The sequence below is a fragment of the Prionailurus viverrinus genome, chromosome F1 (assembly GCF_022837055.1).
Source record: "Prionailurus viverrinus isolate Anna chromosome F1, UM_Priviv_1.0, whole genome shotgun sequence".
Classification (NCBI taxonomy): Eukaryota; Metazoa; Chordata; class Mammalia; order Carnivora; family Felidae; genus Prionailurus; species Prionailurus viverrinus.
In genome coordinates, this window is record NC_062577.1 from 97660 (window position 1) to 116518 (window position 18859).

At 60.1% G+C, this 18859-nt stretch overlaps 1 protein-coding gene across 2 annotated transcripts in view; it reads left to right on the forward strand.

Moving 5' to 3' along the window:
• The window catches only part of STUM (stum, mechanosensory transduction mediator homolog), a 56804-nt gene extending 49992 nt beyond the window's left edge, over positions 1-6812 (forward strand). Inside the window, exon 3 of one of the 2 annotated variants that reach the window (XM_047841030.1) lies at positions 6055-6812. In XM_047841030.1, coding sequence (XP_047696986.1) covers positions 6055-6089 — 35 coding nt within the window. In that variant the 3' untranslated portion in view covers positions 6090-6812. Of the gene's footprint in view, positions 1-2310; positions 2802-6054 lie in introns of those variants that run through there. The other variant, XM_047841029.1, reaches the window with a different exon arrangement.
• Positions 6813-18859: the final 12047 nt, after the last annotated feature.

The window sequence follows — 18859 nt, forward strand, 5'->3', positions numbered from 1 at the left end:
TACAAAGAACTTATCAAACTCAACAGCCAAAAAACAAATAATCCAGTGAAGAAACGGGCAAAAGACATGAATAGACACTTCTTCCAAGGAGACATCCAGATGGCCAACTGACCCATGAAAAAATGCTCAACGTCACTCATCATCAGGGAAATACAGATCAAAACCACAATGAGATACCACCTTATACCTGTCAGACTAACGTTAACAACTCAGGAACAGCAGATGTTGGTGAGGATGCGGAGAAAGAGGGTCTCTTCTGCACTGTTGGCGGGAATGCAAACTGGTGCAGCCGCTCTGGAAAACAGTGTGGAGGTTCCTCAAAAAATTAAAAATAGACCTACCCTATGAGCCAGCAATAGCACTGCTAGGAATTTACCCAAGGGATACAGATGTGTAATTTGTAGGGGCACATGCACCCCCAGAGTTTATAGCAGCACTATCGACAAGAGCCAAAGTATGGAAAGAGCCCAAATGTCCATCGATGGATGAATGGATAAAGAAGCAGTGTGTGTGTGTGTGTGTGCACACACACACACACACAATGGAGTATATATATACACACACACAATGGAGTATTACTCGGCAATCAAAAAGAATGAAATCTTGCCATTTGCAACTACGTGGATGGAACTAGAGTGTATCATGCTAAGTGAAATAAGTCAGAGAAAGACAAATATTGTGACTTCACTCACGTGTGGCATTTAAGATACACAACAGATGAACATAAGGGAAAGGGAAGCAGAAATAATATAAAAACAGAGCAGGAGACCAACCGTAAGAGACTCTTAAATACAGAGAACAAACTGAGGGCTGCCGGTGGGGTGTTGGGCGGGGAGAAGGGCTGAGGGGTGATGTGATGGGTGTTAGGGAGGACACTGGTTGGGATGAGCACTGGGTGTTCTGTGGACGTGATGGATCACTATTCTATTCCTGGAAAAAAAAAGATATTTTGATTAAAAATAAATAAGTAAATAAATGATAACACCCCCCCCCCCCAACACACACACAAAGAACTAAAACCACTCACCGCTGTTTGGCTCTACAACAAAAAATGAGATCTTCCAAAATGACTTGTAAAGAAACAACAACCGTACTTGCCAAAAATGGACTGAAGGGTGAGGTGGTAACACCCAACGTCTGCTTTTCCCGGGACTTTCCTGAACTTTCTAAGCAGACAGTTTTGGCCAAGTAGAGGAGAGATCTCTACGAGGCCGACCTCCCTCGGTGCATTAAGGAATTCTCACGAGTGCGGAATGGCACGATGTGTTTTAAGCCCTAGGCGTCTCCTGTTGTGGTTTGGACAGAGCTGGAGAAGGTGTACTGAGGCTTCACGAGGGGTCTTTCTGCAGAGACATGGAGGGAGCCATTTTGTTTCATTTAAGAACGCTTTGGTGTGGTTCCAGTGGTTTCACAAATATCCCCTCAAGGTAAGAACACAAGCAGGCCTCCCGATATTTGCGACTTTCTTGCAAAGACGTCCAGGGCAATTAAAAAAAAAAAAGTTCTATGTGGAACCGTGTTAGTAACCTTAGTGACTAATACTTCTCAGAAGTACAAAACGTCCTCAGGGGAAATTTTTTCAGTAAAATGAAAATGGCTTAATGTTCTCTAAGCGTAAAACCACTGCTTATTATTATTTAAAAAAATGCAGAAAATGAGGAAGAGAGTGAAAAAAAAAATAGCACGAATAAGGAAATATTTAAAGATATTCAGAAGGAACCCCTGGCAACATTTGGCTCATCATTCCAGAGCCTTTACAGAATATATTCAAATGTATCTTACGCAGTTTTTAAAATTTGGATTATTTTATGGATATCGTTCGTGTTTGAAATTTGGTGAGGTTTTTTTGTTTGTTTGTTTCGCATTTCCATGTCTAGAAATATATGGAATTTTAATTACTTTCAGGATCTCCTTTGGATGTCACGATTAAGTTTTTCCCTTTGCAGAACATAGTTGAAAAAACCTTTTGCAACTAGATGTTCGATAAACGCTTTCTGGTGACGAAAACCACCGGTGGGAGAAAGGCACCTGTCCGTCTGTCCCTGTGGTGGGTTCCCCGGTGGGTTCCCACTCCGGGGGGGCGGGGGGGGGGGGCTGTTGTTGACCTTGAAACCAGGAAAGGCCGCCGTTAAAATCTGAGTTTGTGCTTCTGTTCAGTTTCCTTGGCCATCACTTCAAGGGGAAACGACTTTACTTTTAATGTGTATCAGAGGGGAATTCGCTTTTACACTTTTCAATTTAAAACTAGCTGTTCCCGCAGCGCCCGGGTGGCTCAGTCCGTTGAGCGCCTGACTCTTGATTTCGGCTCAGGAGGAAAGAGTGGAGAACTTCCAGACTGGACCGGTTTGGGCGGAAGAGACGCGTTCACGAAGTGCGGTCTGTGCTCGGGCACTGGATCCTTGGACGGCCAAGGGGCATTAGGAGACCAGTTCGTGGAAGCAGAACAAACTCCGAGGATCGCACAGTTTCCCTGATAACTGCCCCGTGCTTATGTGTGAGGCTAACGTTGGGAGAACATGGCTCAAGGGTCCCTAGGAATGTTTTTGTGCTATTTTTGCAAAATTCCATCACCCTGAAAAGTGAAAGGATTAAAGAATAATAATCCCCTTAGCGAGACCTCAGAACAGACACCGCGCGTGCCTTAAAGCAGCCACACTCGTCGCCGGGTGCCCCCGTGCGGGTTTGCTGCTTCCACGCGTCCCGTCTACCTCATTGGGCCACGGATTCTCGAGGACAAGGCGCCAGCTTGCCCTGCTCTTCACACCCCAGGCTCCTCGTGGTGTCCTGCACACAGCAAACCATTCGTGGGGGCGACTCTCAGTGTCAGAGGTAGGGACGGCAGAGGCAGGAGGGGAAGTCGGGAGCCCTAGAAGGATCGGGAACAACTGTTGTGCCTGGGTTCGGGGTCCCCTGAGGGTCCAGGCTCTGGGGCACACATAGATGCTGGGGCCAGGCGGGGCCGGGGGTCAGCGACCGGGCAGGCCACCCCGCCAGAGAAAATCCAGGCACCGGAGCCCGAGTGGGATCCAGCAGAACCAGTGGTTGATCGGTCAGCCTGGCTTCCGGGAAGGAGGTCGTCCGGCAGCAGAGGTCAGGGAAGACGTGGGGTGGCTGTTCTGCCAGGGGGTCCCAGAGTCAGGGCAAACCAGGCAGACCCCGGGAGACAGGGACAGCCAGAGAAACGGGGGGAGCACCAAGCCTGGCCAGCAGTGGGAGGGATAAGCAGGGGAGTGGTCAGGAGGCTGGGGAGGGCCGTTCTCAGGGCAGACACTGCCCCCCTCAGGAAGTCAGGGTGGAGGTGGGCAAGGAGACGGAGACCCAGGCAGGCCCGTCATGGGAGCCTCCCCCTGTGTGCTCGGGGGAGGGTGCGGGCCATCGCAGGCATTCGGGGGGAGGGTGCGATCGATCGATCGATCGATCATAGGCGGTGCAGCGAGGCTGACAGTTCCCCAGAGGGAACTGGCTGCTTCCCTAGGGGCCTATGGGACGGCCCACAGGCTCCTGACCCTTCCCCAGTTGGAACCTGGGAGGTGTGTCTACTCCGGGAAGCGTCCTCAGCCTCAGTGGCAAAGCCTGACCCCTCGACTGCCTTTTTTGCCATCGCGCCGATGGCCGGTGGGGCACTTGGGCATTTAGGAAGGAAACCTTCCACTAGAGCGGAACGTGTCGTGTCACCGGCCTGTCTCAGTAAAAGTGAGGTGGCGCCTAATCCCTAGAGCTTTCTGGTTATTTTTATCTGGGTCACCCTTAAAATCCAGGGACCGCGGGGTCTGTATCTCAGACATAATTGCAAGCCCCACCCCCCGCCCAGACCCCAAGAAGATGGGGGGGGAAACCTGGTCACATCCTCTCTTTCCATCACCCCAGACTGTGGTCTTAGCCGGAAACCCCTCCCATGTCCGGGTGGCCGCTCTGGGTGGGCCACGGGATACCAGTGCGAGAACCCCCATTTCCACCCCTCCCCAGGCCTTCGCTGTGGTCACTCGGCTCCTTGGATGTCCCCACACTGGCTCCGGGGATGCTCTTTTTGCGCCAGAGTCTTTAGACTTGGCTTCAGGAGGAAACCTCCCAGGATGGACACTCTGAGGGGAGGACCCGCAGTTGACTTGTCCGCCCGAATCAACAGGTGGACGGGGGCTGTCCTTTCTGGGGTCATCCCGCCCCTCGCCGCAAAAAAGAAGGAAACTTCTCGGTCGGAACAGAGCGGGATGATTTTCACACAGCCCTGTCCAGAGCGACATCGACAAACACACCCCCAAGAGACACCCCCAGCAAGAGGACCACCAGGTTAAACCTGGATCTAAGTAGACGTTAAAACCGAGGTCGTAGGAGCTTGCTGCTCTGCTGATGTGAATAACGACAAAGTACGGCCCACGACAGCCCGTCCTGGTCGCGGGTCCATACGTCCTCGGCAGTTCTCCGGCACTCTCCCTCTGCCGCTGCACCCGGGGCAGACGCTGCGGATCGGATTCAGGACGCTTCCTGCTGATGAGTCGTGTGTGTTCTCGATACACGGCTTTGGACCACCGCTGCCCGCTGATCCAGAAAGTCAACAAAATCTGTTGGCCATCCCCCGACCCGGCCTCGGGCTTTCCCGAGGCGTTAGGTTTTCTGTGTGTGGCCCCTGTCCCTATAAAGGGTGACCGTGTGGCTCAGGCGGAGCCAGGCTGGGGCCAGGATGGGTCGCTTCCAAATCTTCAGTCTGTCCTGCAGGCATCTCTCCTTGGGCCCACCTGGAATTCATCGCCAGGCGCCCATGGGGGCGGCGAGGAGAGAGTGAGGGGCAGGGGGTGGTCCTGGAGGGAGCGGTGGGCTTGGTTGAGCTGTGGGGCTGGGGGTGGCCCCATGGGAGCCTCCCGTGAGCCCCTGCAGCCCAGCATGCACCTGCTGGTCCCTGGACCGGGGCACAGACCTTCTACAGCCTCCTCCTCAGCCCCCGTGGCCTCTGTTTTTACCCTGTTTTCACCCTGTTTTCTCTCTTTCTTTCTCTCCGCTCCCTCCTGCGGCCTCACATCTTGTGTCGCCCCCAAGTTTCCCAAGGTGAGTCTGCCGATGGGCGGTGGGCGGCCTCGAACCCGCTACTGGCCTCACCGCCCCCAGAACACGCATGCTCCCCACCCCCCGCCACCAACTTGGCCATCAGGCTTTTATTTTGTTTTTGGTTTTTAGATCTGTTTGTATTTATTTTTGCGTCTTTTGTGTATCCCGGGTTTTGCTTTTGTTTTCTTTTTGTTTGGATTTTTAGCTTTTTGCTTTGGACAACGTTGAAACATAGACAAAAGCCGAGGGCCTGGTATACTGAGCCCCTCAGCGCCCACACCGGCTTCAACAGCTGCCAACTCACGGTCACTCCTGTGTCATCTGGGACATCTCTCTTTCCTACATTTCCGCCCCCCCCCATAATTAGGACTCAAAATTGGTGAATAACTTGGGAAATAGACAAAAAGCAGTCAAGTCCACAGAAGTTCCCTCTGGGGGCTGAGTGACCAGCTAACGGGGGGAACCTTTCAGCAGATTCCAGTGGCTGAATTTTCCCAACGGCCTCAAAATGATTAACGGTGTTTTAAAGGCTTGGAGCCCTTTGTGTCCCACACGTCCGGCTGCTTGAGCTCACACATGCGGTGACGGTCTTTTGCGTCCTGTCTTCTGTTTTGCTTTCCGTCCTCCTGTCCATCCACACGTCCCGGGTGCCTGTCACACTGCCACTGCCTCCCACGGCTCTGCCCTGGGAAGTCACACCAGGCAGTGACTTCTGGGGTGTGGCTTGAATACCTTGAATACGTTGAATACCTTACCGCCCCCACCCGGACACCCCCCTCTCCGATACCCCCAGTAAACCCAAATCTCCACGGCTCTCCATTCATCCTTCCGTTTCCCATTAAAAAGTGCATGCCCCTGGGAAAAGTCGGACCCCCCCCCTCCCCCAAGCATAGCAGTCATTTCTACTTCAGTGAGAATAAGACCTCACGAACATATTCCGGTTCGCAGGCACCTCCTGGGGAAATCCCGGAGGAAGCTAGCGTCTCACCCCGTCTCTCTGCTTCTTCCTCGTAGGCTACAAGGAGCAGGGCATCCCACAGCAGCTGTGAGCCCGAAGGAGCCGCCAAGAACTCCGGGGTGGTCCGTGAGGGCCGCACCAGGCAGCGGCGGGCACAAGGACCCTTACGTCTTCTCTTCTGCCGTGTCCTGGGTTTGGAGCGCCAAGTGGGGGCGATTTAGAAAGATATTTATTTCGAAAACACATCTGCTTTTCTTGGCAGGCTGTGAGGCTGCCCACCCCTCCCCCTGCTCCAGAAAGACGCGGGAGCCCCGAGCATCTCAAGCGGGGTAGGGAGTGGGGTCAGGGTTGCTGACAGTGAAGCTGGCATCCTGGGCTCACCCCTGCCTCGCACGGCTCCCTGGGTCCCCCTAAGCGTCTCCTGGCCCTGCCTCTCCCTTCTGCAGCCCACGCTTCGCCCACTCCCTTCCTCACGCCTGAAATCTCTGGGCCCGGTTGTGTTTCGATCTTTGCTTCCCTGGAAGGAGGCCAGTGACCCCCACCCCCCCCAGACCAGAATCCCCAACGAAGGCCAGAAGCTTTCTCGTTACACTTAACTCCGCTTCTGGCCCGCGGCCCTCCGGAAATCCTCGGGGCTGGACGGGTCTCGGAATTCCAAAAACCCGGATCCGAGAAAGAACGAGAGACGTTTACCGCCCGTTTCCTGCTGCCCAGTCGGGACCAGCTCCCCGCCGTCAAGCACGGGACCGTTTCTGCGGAGAGACGTGTGAACAGTCGGGCCGATTGGGATCAATAAAAACGCCAAATAGCGTCACCTTGTTGGTTCAGGTCAGATTTGGGCCTCAGGAAGCGACGGAAGGAAACCCAGCATTCGAGAGCGTTCGGGGATACAGAGCGGCAAAAAAACCCGTAGGAGTCGTGCCCTTCTCTCCGGAAACCCCTCTTGCGCACGAGTCCCCGGGGACGTTGCTGTTGTGACGGGGGTTCCTCCCACTGCAAAGGGACAGTCGGGGCCTTTGCGGCACCTGCGTAAAGATTGTGAGTTGGATCCTGGAGGGGGAGGGGGGCAGGAGCTCACGGAAGTTGTTCGGGCCACTGCGGGTCGAGTGTTGATCTGAGGTTAAGAGAAAGGAGATCCAAGGTCATGTGACAGGTGGACATCTGCATGCCCGTTTTCGTCTCGCGGGAATTGCTAAACCGTGGGTCTGGCTCCAAGCTATTTGCGGGCCTGGGGCTCCCCGTGGAGAAGTGGAACCCCCCACCCCCCCCCGGCCGCAGCCCCTACCCACCACCCCCAGCCCCGAGTCGGAGGCGGCCCGATCCGGCCCCTCTGCCAGCCGCTTGGCTTTGACCAACGCCCGGTCCTCTCCCGTGGCCGCTCAGGGCTGGCCTGCACTTCCTAAACCCCTGGCTGTGTCCGTCTTCCTGTCCTTTCCCCCCTGACCCAGCCAGGCCTCTCTGCTGCTGCTTCCGTGTTTGCGATCCTGTGTGTTTTCAACGCGTGGGACCAGGCTTGGTTTTCTGCAGAAAGGCAGAACCTTCCGGGGGGTGAAGACGGCGTCGTCTGGGCCAGGAAGAGACCAGGAGGCTGCTGGGAGCAGAGGATCTTGCCTTCCGGCCGCGGAGGGGCAGAGAGGAAAGAGCAGTCTCCGTGGCACGTTTAGTGGCAGTCCAGACACAGGCGGGGTTTTCCTGGGTGACAAGTGTCACCCTGAGCCCGGTGGGGGCGGCCTACTACAGGGCTCGGTGGGCTCGGAAGGCCCATTCCCCTGGGCACCCCCGCCTCCGAGGCTCCCCTCCAGTGCCACCTGCTTCCTAACCAGAGAGTCCGTGAGGATCGCCTCACCGGGGAGCAGCCCACTGTGGCCTGAGTGTCACCGTCATCAGGTGACGGCCAGTGGCCAGTGGCCGCTCGGGCTGTTGGAAGTTCAGCCGATTCGTTAAACGGCAGCCAGCTGCAAAGTAGGGTTCCCGTGAGCAAGTGACGCAGCACAGGGCGATGGCCCCGAGGTCCCGGGCTCACCCCAGGTGCGGCCTCTCGGTGCTCACGCTTCTGCAGGATGCCCCCCCAGCCGCGGGTGTCTGGGGCAGGGACCTCAGGCACACAGAGAAGGCCGCAGCACACGGGATACACCCAGGACCCTGCGGTGGCCCTCGGACCTGAGCGGCAGTTCCTGGGGCCAGAAGGAGCCACCGGGACCCGGGGGCGTCCCGTGCATGGTGGAGACTGTTCAGTTCCGAGTCCGCGGTAGAGCTGAGGACCTCCGGCCGGGAGGCCCAGGCCCCGTGGGAGCGGCGGGGGACGGGGGGTGTCGGGCCCCGGTCCCTGCACCCTTCTGGCCGCTGTGGGGCGGGGGCCACGGTGGGGCTGACACGCTCGAGCCGCTCCTTTGCCCCTGGCTTCAGAAGTGGCACCCTGGCCTTGGAGCCCGTCCCCGGCTGCACTTGAGGGGGCGTAAAGAAGGGACCAGGAGCAAGATGCCTTCCCTGTGTGGCCCCAGAGCCGTGCGTCAGTCCCCACGACGGGGGAGCTGCCCGGTCCTAACACGGAGGACCAGGCCCCCCGCCGTCCCCGCCTGGGGGCTCCGGGTGCTCTGACCACCACTCCCAGAGGCAGGGCCGTGACTTCAGCTTCATGCGGATGCCCCGAGGGCCGAGGAGCAGCGGGCAGGGGCAGGACACGTAGAGACAGTGGTGGAAGCCACACGGTCACCATTCGCCCGGGAAGAACAGGGACCCAGGCGTCAGAAGGAAAATCCCAACACTGAGCCCTGAGGCCAGCGCAAGGCGGGGCTGAGTCCCCAGGAAGAGAGAAGGCCTTCCGGAGGCCTGGGGCTCTCCAGGGGGAAGGCTGTCCCTTGTGCCACAGCTCAGCTCTTTAAAATGCAAAAGCAAGTCTCAAATGCTTTCTTCCCGAACCCCCATCCCTGCACAGAGGGGTGAGTTTGCGAGGGTTACTTTGGTTTTGCCTGGATCCTGCGCCCCGGGCCCCTCCGGCTGCCACGACACTCGCTGTTTTCACCCCGTTGGTGGCATTGGCAGAGAAAGCCCGTGTGTGTCGCGTCAACCGCTTAGGGACCCGGAACTTAGACCCAAGCCCCCCAGGTGGTGGCCGCAGACCTTGTTCAGCGTATTTATTACTCCCGCTTGCTGGTTGGTTCGGAGGGCTTTCCTCAGAGGGACCGCAGGTGGGTCCCAGCTGCACTGTGACCCTCCCTGGAGACCGTGACTTTGCACTTTGCACGCGCGGGAGCCATCTGGAGCCGCTGCTGACCGCGAACCTGCCCCGGGGCTGAGCAGAGACCGGCTTCCTTCTCACCGGTCCCCCCTGTGCTGGCGGCAGGCGGTTCTCGAAGGCGGGGCTCCCTGCCCTGCGTTTGTATCCAGAGAGCACTCCGTGGACGCTGGTGTGGACTGACGGGGGGGTCTCCCGCCACGCCCTGCCCTTCCCGCCCTCGGGGGGAACAGCAAAGTGAGTGGAGGCAGGAGGGGCGCCTCTCCCCGCGGAGGGCGCCGTGTGTGTCGGGATGGCGAGGAGGCCAGGCAGTGGGAGGGGAGGCCGGGAGCGGCCCGAGCAGGTGGGCGATGTTCGGGCTCCCGCGTTCTTCACCCGCCGGGCTCCTAGGGCTTCAGAACGCTCACGGGATCGCGGACGTGCAAGCCACGTGGGACCCTCCCTGTGGTGATGCGTGGGGCACTTCGGGGGTGACTTCCAGCTTCCGTGCCTCCCGGCTCGTGCCTCCGTTTGACCATCTGTAGGCTGGGGACAAGGGGGGGCTGGGCAGCCAACGCCGGTCGGTCCCTTTTCTCTCTGAGCCAAGGGCCTGGAGGACGACGAGCCCAGCCCGGGCGACCCTCGATTCCACGGTCCCGTCCCGATCCTGTCACAGCGGGAGGCAGAGGACAGGGTCGCTCGAGTACGGGTCCTGTTTCCTGTTTCTCCTCGGCTTTGGTCCCCGGCCCCTCCCTTCCTGCCTGGATTTGCCAAAATGCCAACCACCCGCAATCCATCCCGGGCCACTGTCACCGTAGGTGAGGCGCACAGACACATGCACGCTCTGTCACACACGCGTGCAACACCCCACGCACACACACGTGTGCTCACAGCCCCTTTGGCGGCTGGGTGAGGACGGGACTGTCTGGGGACTTAGGACTGGGTGTTTCACGTCCGCAGAGGGGCCTCTCACTCCCCCCGGGAGCCGTCCCTCCGGCGTGGCTCTGGCGGGTGCAGTTCCCCTTTATCATCTGCAGGGCCCTGCGCCTGGAGCTCTTCCTCCTGGGGACCCTTGGCTCAATACCCCCACCCACCAAACCCACGCCTGGCTTGTGGGAGGGACAGCGTGGGTCTGCCTTGAGCGGCGGGGACCGTGATCCCTTTCTGGGCCCTTCTGGGGCTAGACGGTCCTCTCCTCTGAGGCTCCTTTTCCCACAACCCTCCCACCGGCCCCAGGACGGGACGCAGCGGGGAGAGAAGGGGACGGAGGTCAGGCCCACCCCGCCTTCTGGGTCAGCGCCTGGCTGGGCGTCCCCACCGGGGAGCAGGCGATGGTGGCCGTAACTGGCCCGGGCACCCCGTGGGAGCACTTGGCTGGCCCTCTGCACAGGCCGAGTGATAGGCCTGTCGTAGCTGGTGCCAAACTTTTTTAAACAACATACATAAACACAAGCCCGGGTGTGTGCATATTAGCCAAATTTGTATTTGGACGAGTGTTGTGTTGAGACTTGGAGTTTTTGACCCGTGATTGACTGTTTGGGTCTCTCTTCCTTCTGTTAAGCGAATCCCTGTACGTTTCCGTGGTTCTCTGGCAAGACCCGCTGCCCGGTCTCCCAGGGCTCTTTCTTTCTACTCCTGCCTAGACCCACAGCGGCTTCACCCCGCCCGCGGCCACTTCCCTTGGGGTCCTCCGAGCCTGCCAAGGGGGTTTTCCGGCACACTCCGTGGACGGGAGCCTTCCTCGGTTCTACGAGAGGGAGAAAGTCTCAGGTTGGGGACCCGGGGAAGCTTCCAGACTTGCAGCCTGGGGCCCAGGCCTGCAGCTTTGCCTTCCCAGTGTCCTCAGGACGGAGCCCTCGGCAGGCCCGCCCGCCACTGCCCGGGGCCCCTCTGCTGCCCGGGGCCCCGCGCCCCTCGAGGCGCTGAGCAGGGCCCCGACTTCCCCAGAGCCCCGCCAGCTTCAGAAGTCACAGCTCAAATGCCATGCCGTATACGTCATGGCAGACAGCGTGCATGACGCTAGGAACCTGTGTACATAGCCCCGTGTACATATTTATATATTCCTATTATAAATACACAAAGCATGGCAATCGTTTGGCATTCCAAATCTGTGTTTTTTTAAATCCTGGAAATACAACTTTAGACACCTTTTCTTCCTGTTTCTCTTTTCTATGTAATAAACGTTCATGTGACCTTTCTGGTGGCTTCTCAACCCCCTGTGTGCTCTCGTTTTTCCGGCTGGATGGACCCAGACTTGGTCCCCAGCGCCTCCCGCGCTCGCTCCGACAAACCTGCCGATGCTGTTCTCTCGGCACGAAGGCTGGCTGTCCTTCCGAGGGCAGGGCTTCGTTTCCCACCCTCCCCTTCTTCTGGGGGTAGATCTTTGGTGATCCGATCCCTTTGGAACTGGGAATTCACCTGCCACCCTGGGCATCGCCCCCCCCTCCCCCCGCCCCCGGGATCGCCAGGAATAAGGTACAGACGGGATTCATCCCTATAGACGCCTGGTGGGGGAAACGTGTGTGACGTAGACGTTCGGGGGCGTGTTCGGAAGCGGTTAGGAGCACTTCTAATGAGCTGTTCAGCCCTAACAAGGGACCGGTTGAACTACTTGGGAGGAAGGGCAGGGCACGGTCCAGGGCCCCGCCGGCATTTTCTTCACCAACGGGGGTCAAGGCCTGGAGAGCTTATCGAGTTTGTGGACGAAGAGGAGCAAGTGGACGAACAAACCGGGATTCAGAAAGCCCCTGACGGGCAGGCCCCAGATCTGTGAGCTGACGCTAAGGGCTCAGCGACAGAGCTGTCCTGGGGAGCGAGCGGCCCTCGCCGTCCCTCACGCCGTGAGTCAGGTGCACTGGGAGCAGGAGGGGGTTCTGGAATGCCTCGTCTGTAGAGTCGCAGGCAGCGCCTGGCACCGGGGAAGGCGAGTCTCCAGGTGTCGCGTGCTGGGGCTTCTCTGGCCTGTCGGCCGCAGTGCCCTTGAGTGTTTAGGACGGGACTGCTTCGAAGTCCCGTCAGTCCGTGAGACTCCGGGCTCAAGCGGGGCGACCCTCCAAGGCCCCAGAAACGGGCCTCGGGTTGGCTCGGTCTCTGCTAAACCCGGGCCTAAGGCTGGCAATGACCCGAGATACACCCCAGGGAGCCTTTCCTGATCAGGTGCATCTTCCAAATACCCACTGGGCTCAGATCATGCCAGGAAGGCCCCGCGGAGCAGTGCAGCGTCAGAGGGACCCCCTTCCGGGCGTGGGGGGCACGTTGGGCCGCGTGAAGGCGTCTGTGCCTCAGAATGCCCCACATCCCCAGCCCCCAGGCTCTGGGAGAGGCCCGTCACAGGGAGGGACACACAGGGCCCGGGCACGAGAGGGGCCGTGCCGGGGTTTGTGGACCGGGCCTGGCCAGCCGGGTCGCTGAGACCTCACACAGTGACAGAAATCAGGAATTGCCGAGGAGAAGCGGGGACGGGGCAGTGGCTGCTCGTGTGAATGGGGCACACTTTGAGAGCCTCACGGGCAGCGGGACCTCCGGGGCCTGGGGGAGCTTGGGCGTCCCGATCCCGTCAAGACGCCGCGGCTCCGGGGCTCATGTCCTTGCAGAGACGGGCGGCCTGAATGGCCCCTGGGTGGGCCATTCCTCTTCCCACTGACTAGGTTTGGGCCCCCAGAAGGGATCAGGCTCTGAGACGAGCGGTCAGAGAGGCGCACGTTTCTCTTTTCACCAAAAATAGCCACGCTTAACACACACACACGCGCACACACACCCCTCTAGAAAGCGAAGAAACTTTTAAAACTGGGGATGTCGTTGGCGGAGGAGGCAAGCACTTTGCAAACACTCAGAAGCTTACCCCCACCCCCATCCAAATCCTCCCTGGCGCCCCAGGCCCAGCTCCAGAACTGTAACCACCGGGCGAGACCAGACTGGTCCTGTGGCCCTGCCCTCCACCCCTCTGCTCCCCGGCCAGCTGTTCCCCCCCTCCCCACACCACCCACGTGATGCAGGGGGAGACCGCCTGTCCCACCACTCAGCCCACCCAGCCCTCCAGCTCAGCTAACCTGCAACGATCGAGGGTCTTTCCTGAGATCCTTGGGATCTTTCCTCCTTGGTCCTGAGGCTGTGTTTGCAAGCCTGAAGCCACATCGGGCCCGAGGCTGGACAAGACGCTGGCACGCAGCGAGACGGAGGAGGGGGTCCCCAAGGCCGGTGCTAGCCTCGCCCCTCCCACCACGGCCACGGTGCTCCCGGCCCTTCCTGCCTCCCTCGGTGCTCCTTCCTTCCTGTCTGTGAACCGGCTCAAGTTGAGCTTCTCTCACTAATAACAAAAGGAGCCTTGGCCTTCACCGACCGCGCACGCACGTTCACATGCACACGCTCCAGGCCCGGGCAGGTGATCGGCGAAGCCTTTCGCGTTGACGTAACACAGGCTTCCGTCCCCGCCGGCACCACCCACCTCCCGCTCCACCGTCCCCTCCTGTAAAGGGCACAGTACATAAAGACAAAGTTGGGGCACCTGGGTGGCTAAGTCCGTTGAGCGACTTCGGCTCAGGTCATGATCTCACAGCTCGTGCGTTCGAGCCCCGCGTCGGGCTCTGTGCTGACAGCTCGGAGCCTGGAGCCTGCTTGGGATTCTGGGTCTCTGTCTCTCTCTCTCTCTCTGCCCCTCCCTGACTCAAGCTTTCTCTCTCTCCAAGTAAATAAACAAAAGCTCCAGAAAATGTTAAGCCACATGTACAAACCCTTTCTTTTCCCATCGAGCTGACGGCACGTGTGGATGCCCAGGCGGGTGAGGGCCAGGCAGGACATCTCAGCGGGCTGGGGGCGCCGCCTGGTTAATGAGGGTCAGTTACGGCGTACGAAACCAGGGCTGGGGGCCCAGGACCAAGATCAGTGTCTCCTTTCTGAGCCCATGTGAAAAACCGCACCCAGAGGTTGGCGGTCTGAAGTCCTTGCATGAATTCTCCGCGATCCGGGATCCTCGGGGCGTCCAGCCGCCCAGACCTGCCGGACCGGCCGCACAGCAAGGCCCAAGTCCCTTGACAGAGGGAACCAGGTTTCTCAGACACGAGATGCCTCCCCCACGTCGTGCGGGTCCTATAACGCTTTCCTTTCTCTTGTGCCACCCGGGTCCCGTTCCAGGCAAACCTCTTCGCGCAGGAAGGGTGGAATTCGACGTGGTAAGCGGCTAACGGGGTGCACCTGCCCCCTCCTACCTAAAATGGAAACTGTTTTATGCAGTGAGTCCTCCGCACCCAGTGCAGAGGCAGGATTTGTTTCCGTTGGCTTCCGGCCCGTCTGGAGGGTTGGTTGCTTAGCCGCGCAAAGAAGCCTGAGCCGACAGGCCTGCGGGCTCGAAGGATTTCAGATCGGAGAGAAGCCAGCCGGGCAGAAAGAGAGCAACGCTTGGAAAGATGAGCATCAAACCTCGGCAGGGGTGGCGGGACTTCGGAGGCTCGACGGGGTTCCAGAGCGCCTCGCGAGTTCCGTGAAGGCTTTTCACTTCCCGCTCAGCTCTGACTTCAAGAGGCGTTGTTTGGTGTGGCCACGCGGTGGCCCCCAAGTCCCGGGGCCCCACGTGGTTGGGGGGGGGGGCAGGGCTGTGCCCGAGCCGCACCTCGCAGAGATGCCAGGACCGCGAGGCGGGCCTCCCTGCCTCCTCGGCCTCCAGGTCCGGCCTGCAAAGGTTCCTCCCTCAACCGTGGTGAGGGACTCTGGCTGGCCTGCCCCGGCGGGGACCCCTGCCCCGAGCGTGCGGTCAATCTCAGGTTCTCTCTCCAGCCCACAGTAGTCTGGTCTGACGTGGTGGGGAGGGTCGATGCCCTCTAGCCCCCCAGCTCGCTTTCCAGGCGCACTTCCCGCCAGTTCTGCGGCCGGTCTCCCCTCCTCAAGACCCCGGCGGCCCGTCTGGTTTTGTAGAATCTGATACAGTAAACTTGGGCTCCTTTTCACCGTGGGAGCCACATGTGTCCATTAAAACATTCTGGAAGATTCTGGGGCGCCCGGGGGGGGGGGGCTCAGTCGGTTAAGCGTCCGACTTGGGCTCAGGTCACCATCTCGCGGTTCATGGGTTCTAGCCCCGTGTCGGGCTCTGCGCTGACAGCTCGGAGCCTGGGGCCTGCTCCGGATTCTGGGTCTCCCTCTCTTCTCTGCCCCTGCCCCCCCCCCTCAAAAATAAAAATCATTTAAAATTTTTGAAAAACAAGTGTGTGTGTGTGGACTGAAAATCTCTTCCTAAACGGCTCTCCAGGGGAACCACGAAATCTCAAGGGCATGACGCCCTTCTCTGTGACCACCTCCACCGTCTCGCAGGTAAGTGGTCAGGAAGCTTCCGTGTAACTCCTCCAGCGACCAGGACTCGCCGCCTCCTTCCTCTGCGGGACGCGAAGACCTGCTAGAGACGGGTTGGCTGGCGCGTGTGGAGGGGTGGGGTGTGGAGGGGTGCGATGTAGAGGGGTGGGATGTGGAGGGGCGGTGTGTCTGGAGGGGCCTGTTTGGAGGGGTGCAGTGTGGAGGGGCACGTGTGGAGGGGTGTGGGGTGGAAAGGTGTGTGTGGAGGGGTGTGCGTGGAGGGGTATGTATGGAGGGGTATGTGTGGAGTGGCATTTGTGGAGGGGTGGGATGTGGAGGGGCACGTGTGGAGGGGGTGCGATGTGGAGGGGTGTGTGTGGAGGGGGGGTGTGTAGGGGTGGGATGTGGAAGGGGGTGTGTGGAGGTGTGCGGGGTGGAGGGGTGTGCGTGGAAGGGTATGTGTGGTGGGGTGGGATGTGGAAGGTCGTGTGTGGAAGGTTGCAGCGTGGAGGGGTGGGATGTGGAGGGGCGTGTGTGGAGGGGTGCCGGGTGGAGGGGTGGGCTATGGAGGCGTGTGGAGGGGTGCGGCGTGGAAGGGTGTGCATGGAGGGGTATGTGTGGAGGGGTGTGTGTGGAGGGGCCTGTGTGGGGGAACATGTGTGGAGGGGTGTGGCCACAGGCCAGCCTGTTTCAGCAGGAAGGTTCTGGAAGCCAGAAGATGCTCAGGATGAGCAGGGGGTCTGAGAGGGCTCCCCGAGCGGGCTTTGGAGGGGGCAGGAGGGGAGGAGGGCATCTCGGATCCCGACAACGCGCATGTGCGGAACGTGTTCAGACCGCGCTGGATAAACAGGAAACTGTCAGGAAGGAAAACAAACGGCTCGCGTGAACTTGGCTTTTGTCAGCCAGTGGGATCCCGCGAGCAGCGCCCTACTCCGGGCTCTGGGGGACTCGCTGGGGGACTCCAGGCCGTGTTCCCATGGGGGTGTCCTCCCCTCCCCCGACACCTCTAACTCGGGGCCGGGGGGGGGGGGGGTGAGGGGGGGAACGGAGCTGCTCTGCACCCCATCCCCCACCAGCCCACAGCTGCTCAGCGGGGCACCCCGTGTGTCCCCCCTACCCACACACAGCCACAGCCACCACGGAGGGGCGCCCAGCTCGCCAGTCCCACCCCCACCTGGGCCCCACACGGAGCTCCCCCCGCGCCTGGAGCCACCGTATCCCCAGCCTGATCCGGGGCCTCAGTGTCTTTGCACGTGCTTCCCTCCCCCCCGCCCCCAGACCCTCTGGAGAATTCTGGATGACCTGACCCCTGACCTCGGGGGGCACCGCCTCTGCAGAGCCCCCCTCAAGCGACCTCGTCACCCTCCCGGGTCAGGCGCCCTGCTCTGTGCCCCCTCCGACCCCCACAGGACATTCGCACGGTGCACTGCCCTTGCCTGCTTACCTGTCCGCCCCCACGCCCGCCTTGCCCCTGGGTTCCGGTCCTGGCTTGGGTCCTGCCCTCACTTTTCCTAACCTACACAGCACAGGTGATGCACGGACATGCCTGCCCCCCCCACCCCGCCCCCCGCTGGTTGTTGCAGGGGTAAGGTGGTGCGGGCAGCCAACCCGAATGGACGGCCGCCACGGCCCCTGCGTCCCCTCAGGACGGAGATGCAGCGAGCTGGGGTGCCTGCGTGGCTCATGGGACGCCTGGGTGGCTCCGTGAGCATCCGACTCCTGATTTGGGCTCAGGTCGTGATCTCAGTTTGTAAGATCGAGCCCCGGGTCCAGCTCTGCACTGACAGTGTGGAGCCTGCTTGGGATTCTCTCTCTCCCCTTCTCTGCCCCACCCCCCCCTTCACCGTGCTCTCTCTCTCTAAATAAAGTAAACTTAAAGCAGCTAGGCTGGGAGAAACCAGGAGGGGAAGGGATCTTAGGCACCGGGCATTTGGGGGCGCCTGTCCTGCCCAGCACCGGCCAGAGGGGAGTGGCCTCCCCTGCGGGCGGGCAGCAGGCCGTGGGCGGCGGTAGCAGGACTAAAATTGGGCGCCTCTTTCCACCGCAGGTAAACAGGGCTGCTGTGTCGCCAGCAGGTTGCCCCGGTGAGACACTGATTGCCCAGGACCTGCAGAAACTATTTTTAAAAGAACCCAAATGCGTGTTGCCTCATGGAAACCCACAGAACTTAGCGTGGCCCTCCCCCCCCCCCAACCCGCCCCGCGCCGCACCCCAAAACCGCTCTAACTCATTCACGAGTTTGGGAGGTGCAAGACGAAAGGTGGAGCGGGAAACAGCCTGTGATGTTAGCAACGGGGCTGGGGACCGACGTGTGTGTCCCCCAAATTCACACGTGGGAGCCCCAACCCTCCTGGCGACTGTATTTGGAGCAGCGCGGGCAAGAACCCCTCGCAGGCTAAGGGGCGCGGGGGGGGGGGGGGCACGGCGGCGGGCCCCGTCCGGGCAGGTGGTGGCCCTGCGTGAGCGCCACGTGAGGCCAGTGAGGTCGGCGAGGTCGGCCCGGGGCTCTCCCCGGAGACCAACCCGCGGGCACCTTGATCTTGGCCGTCCAGCCTCCGGAACCACGAGAAAATAAACGTCTGCTGGGGAAGCGCTTCCGGTGCTTGTATTTTGTTGTTAGTATGTCTTGCTTAAAAAAAAAAGAAAAAAAGAAAAGCCCCCAGACAACCGCCAGCGCTCACACCAGCCGAGGTACGACAGCTCCCACCTCGCTGCTCAGGCCTGTCTGTGCCCCGTGCACTCACGGCCGGGGGGGCGGGGCACAGCTGTCGCCCTAAAGGGAGAAGGATGACGCACACACCGTGTCTTGGTGCCTGTGAAAACGAGGATGCGTTTTCTGTCTTTGTGGAGGCGCGTGTGAGCCAGCCCGTGACCTGCCAGGTCAATGGGGACGATGACGTCTGTCTGACGTCTGGGTCTCTGGGGGAAGGAGGCTGCAGGGGCGCGTGGCGCCCAGCACAGGGTGCCTCCCCGACTGATCCAGGCTGCCCAGCTCCCCCTGGGCTCACAGGATTCTGCGGCCCAGCCGGCACCCCCAGGAGAGGGCCACGCTTGGGACCGACACCTGCAGCGCCTAATCAGCGTCATAGCCACCAAAAAACCCTGGCTTGGCCCCAGGCCGCCCCCCAAATTCTGTGACATAGCCGCACGCCCAGCGAACCATCCCCCCCCCCCCCCCCCCCCCCCGGCTCGGAAGGTAGACTGAGTCGCGCAGCGTCACGGAAATAGCTTGAGCTGTGGTTCAAAGCCGGGGTCCGAGTTGCTTACCAGCTGCGCGATCTTGAATAAGTCGCTCACCCCCTCTGCGCCCCTGCGTTCTCAGGTACAAAATGGGGGTGAACGGAGCTCATCCCGCAGGGTTTTCGTAA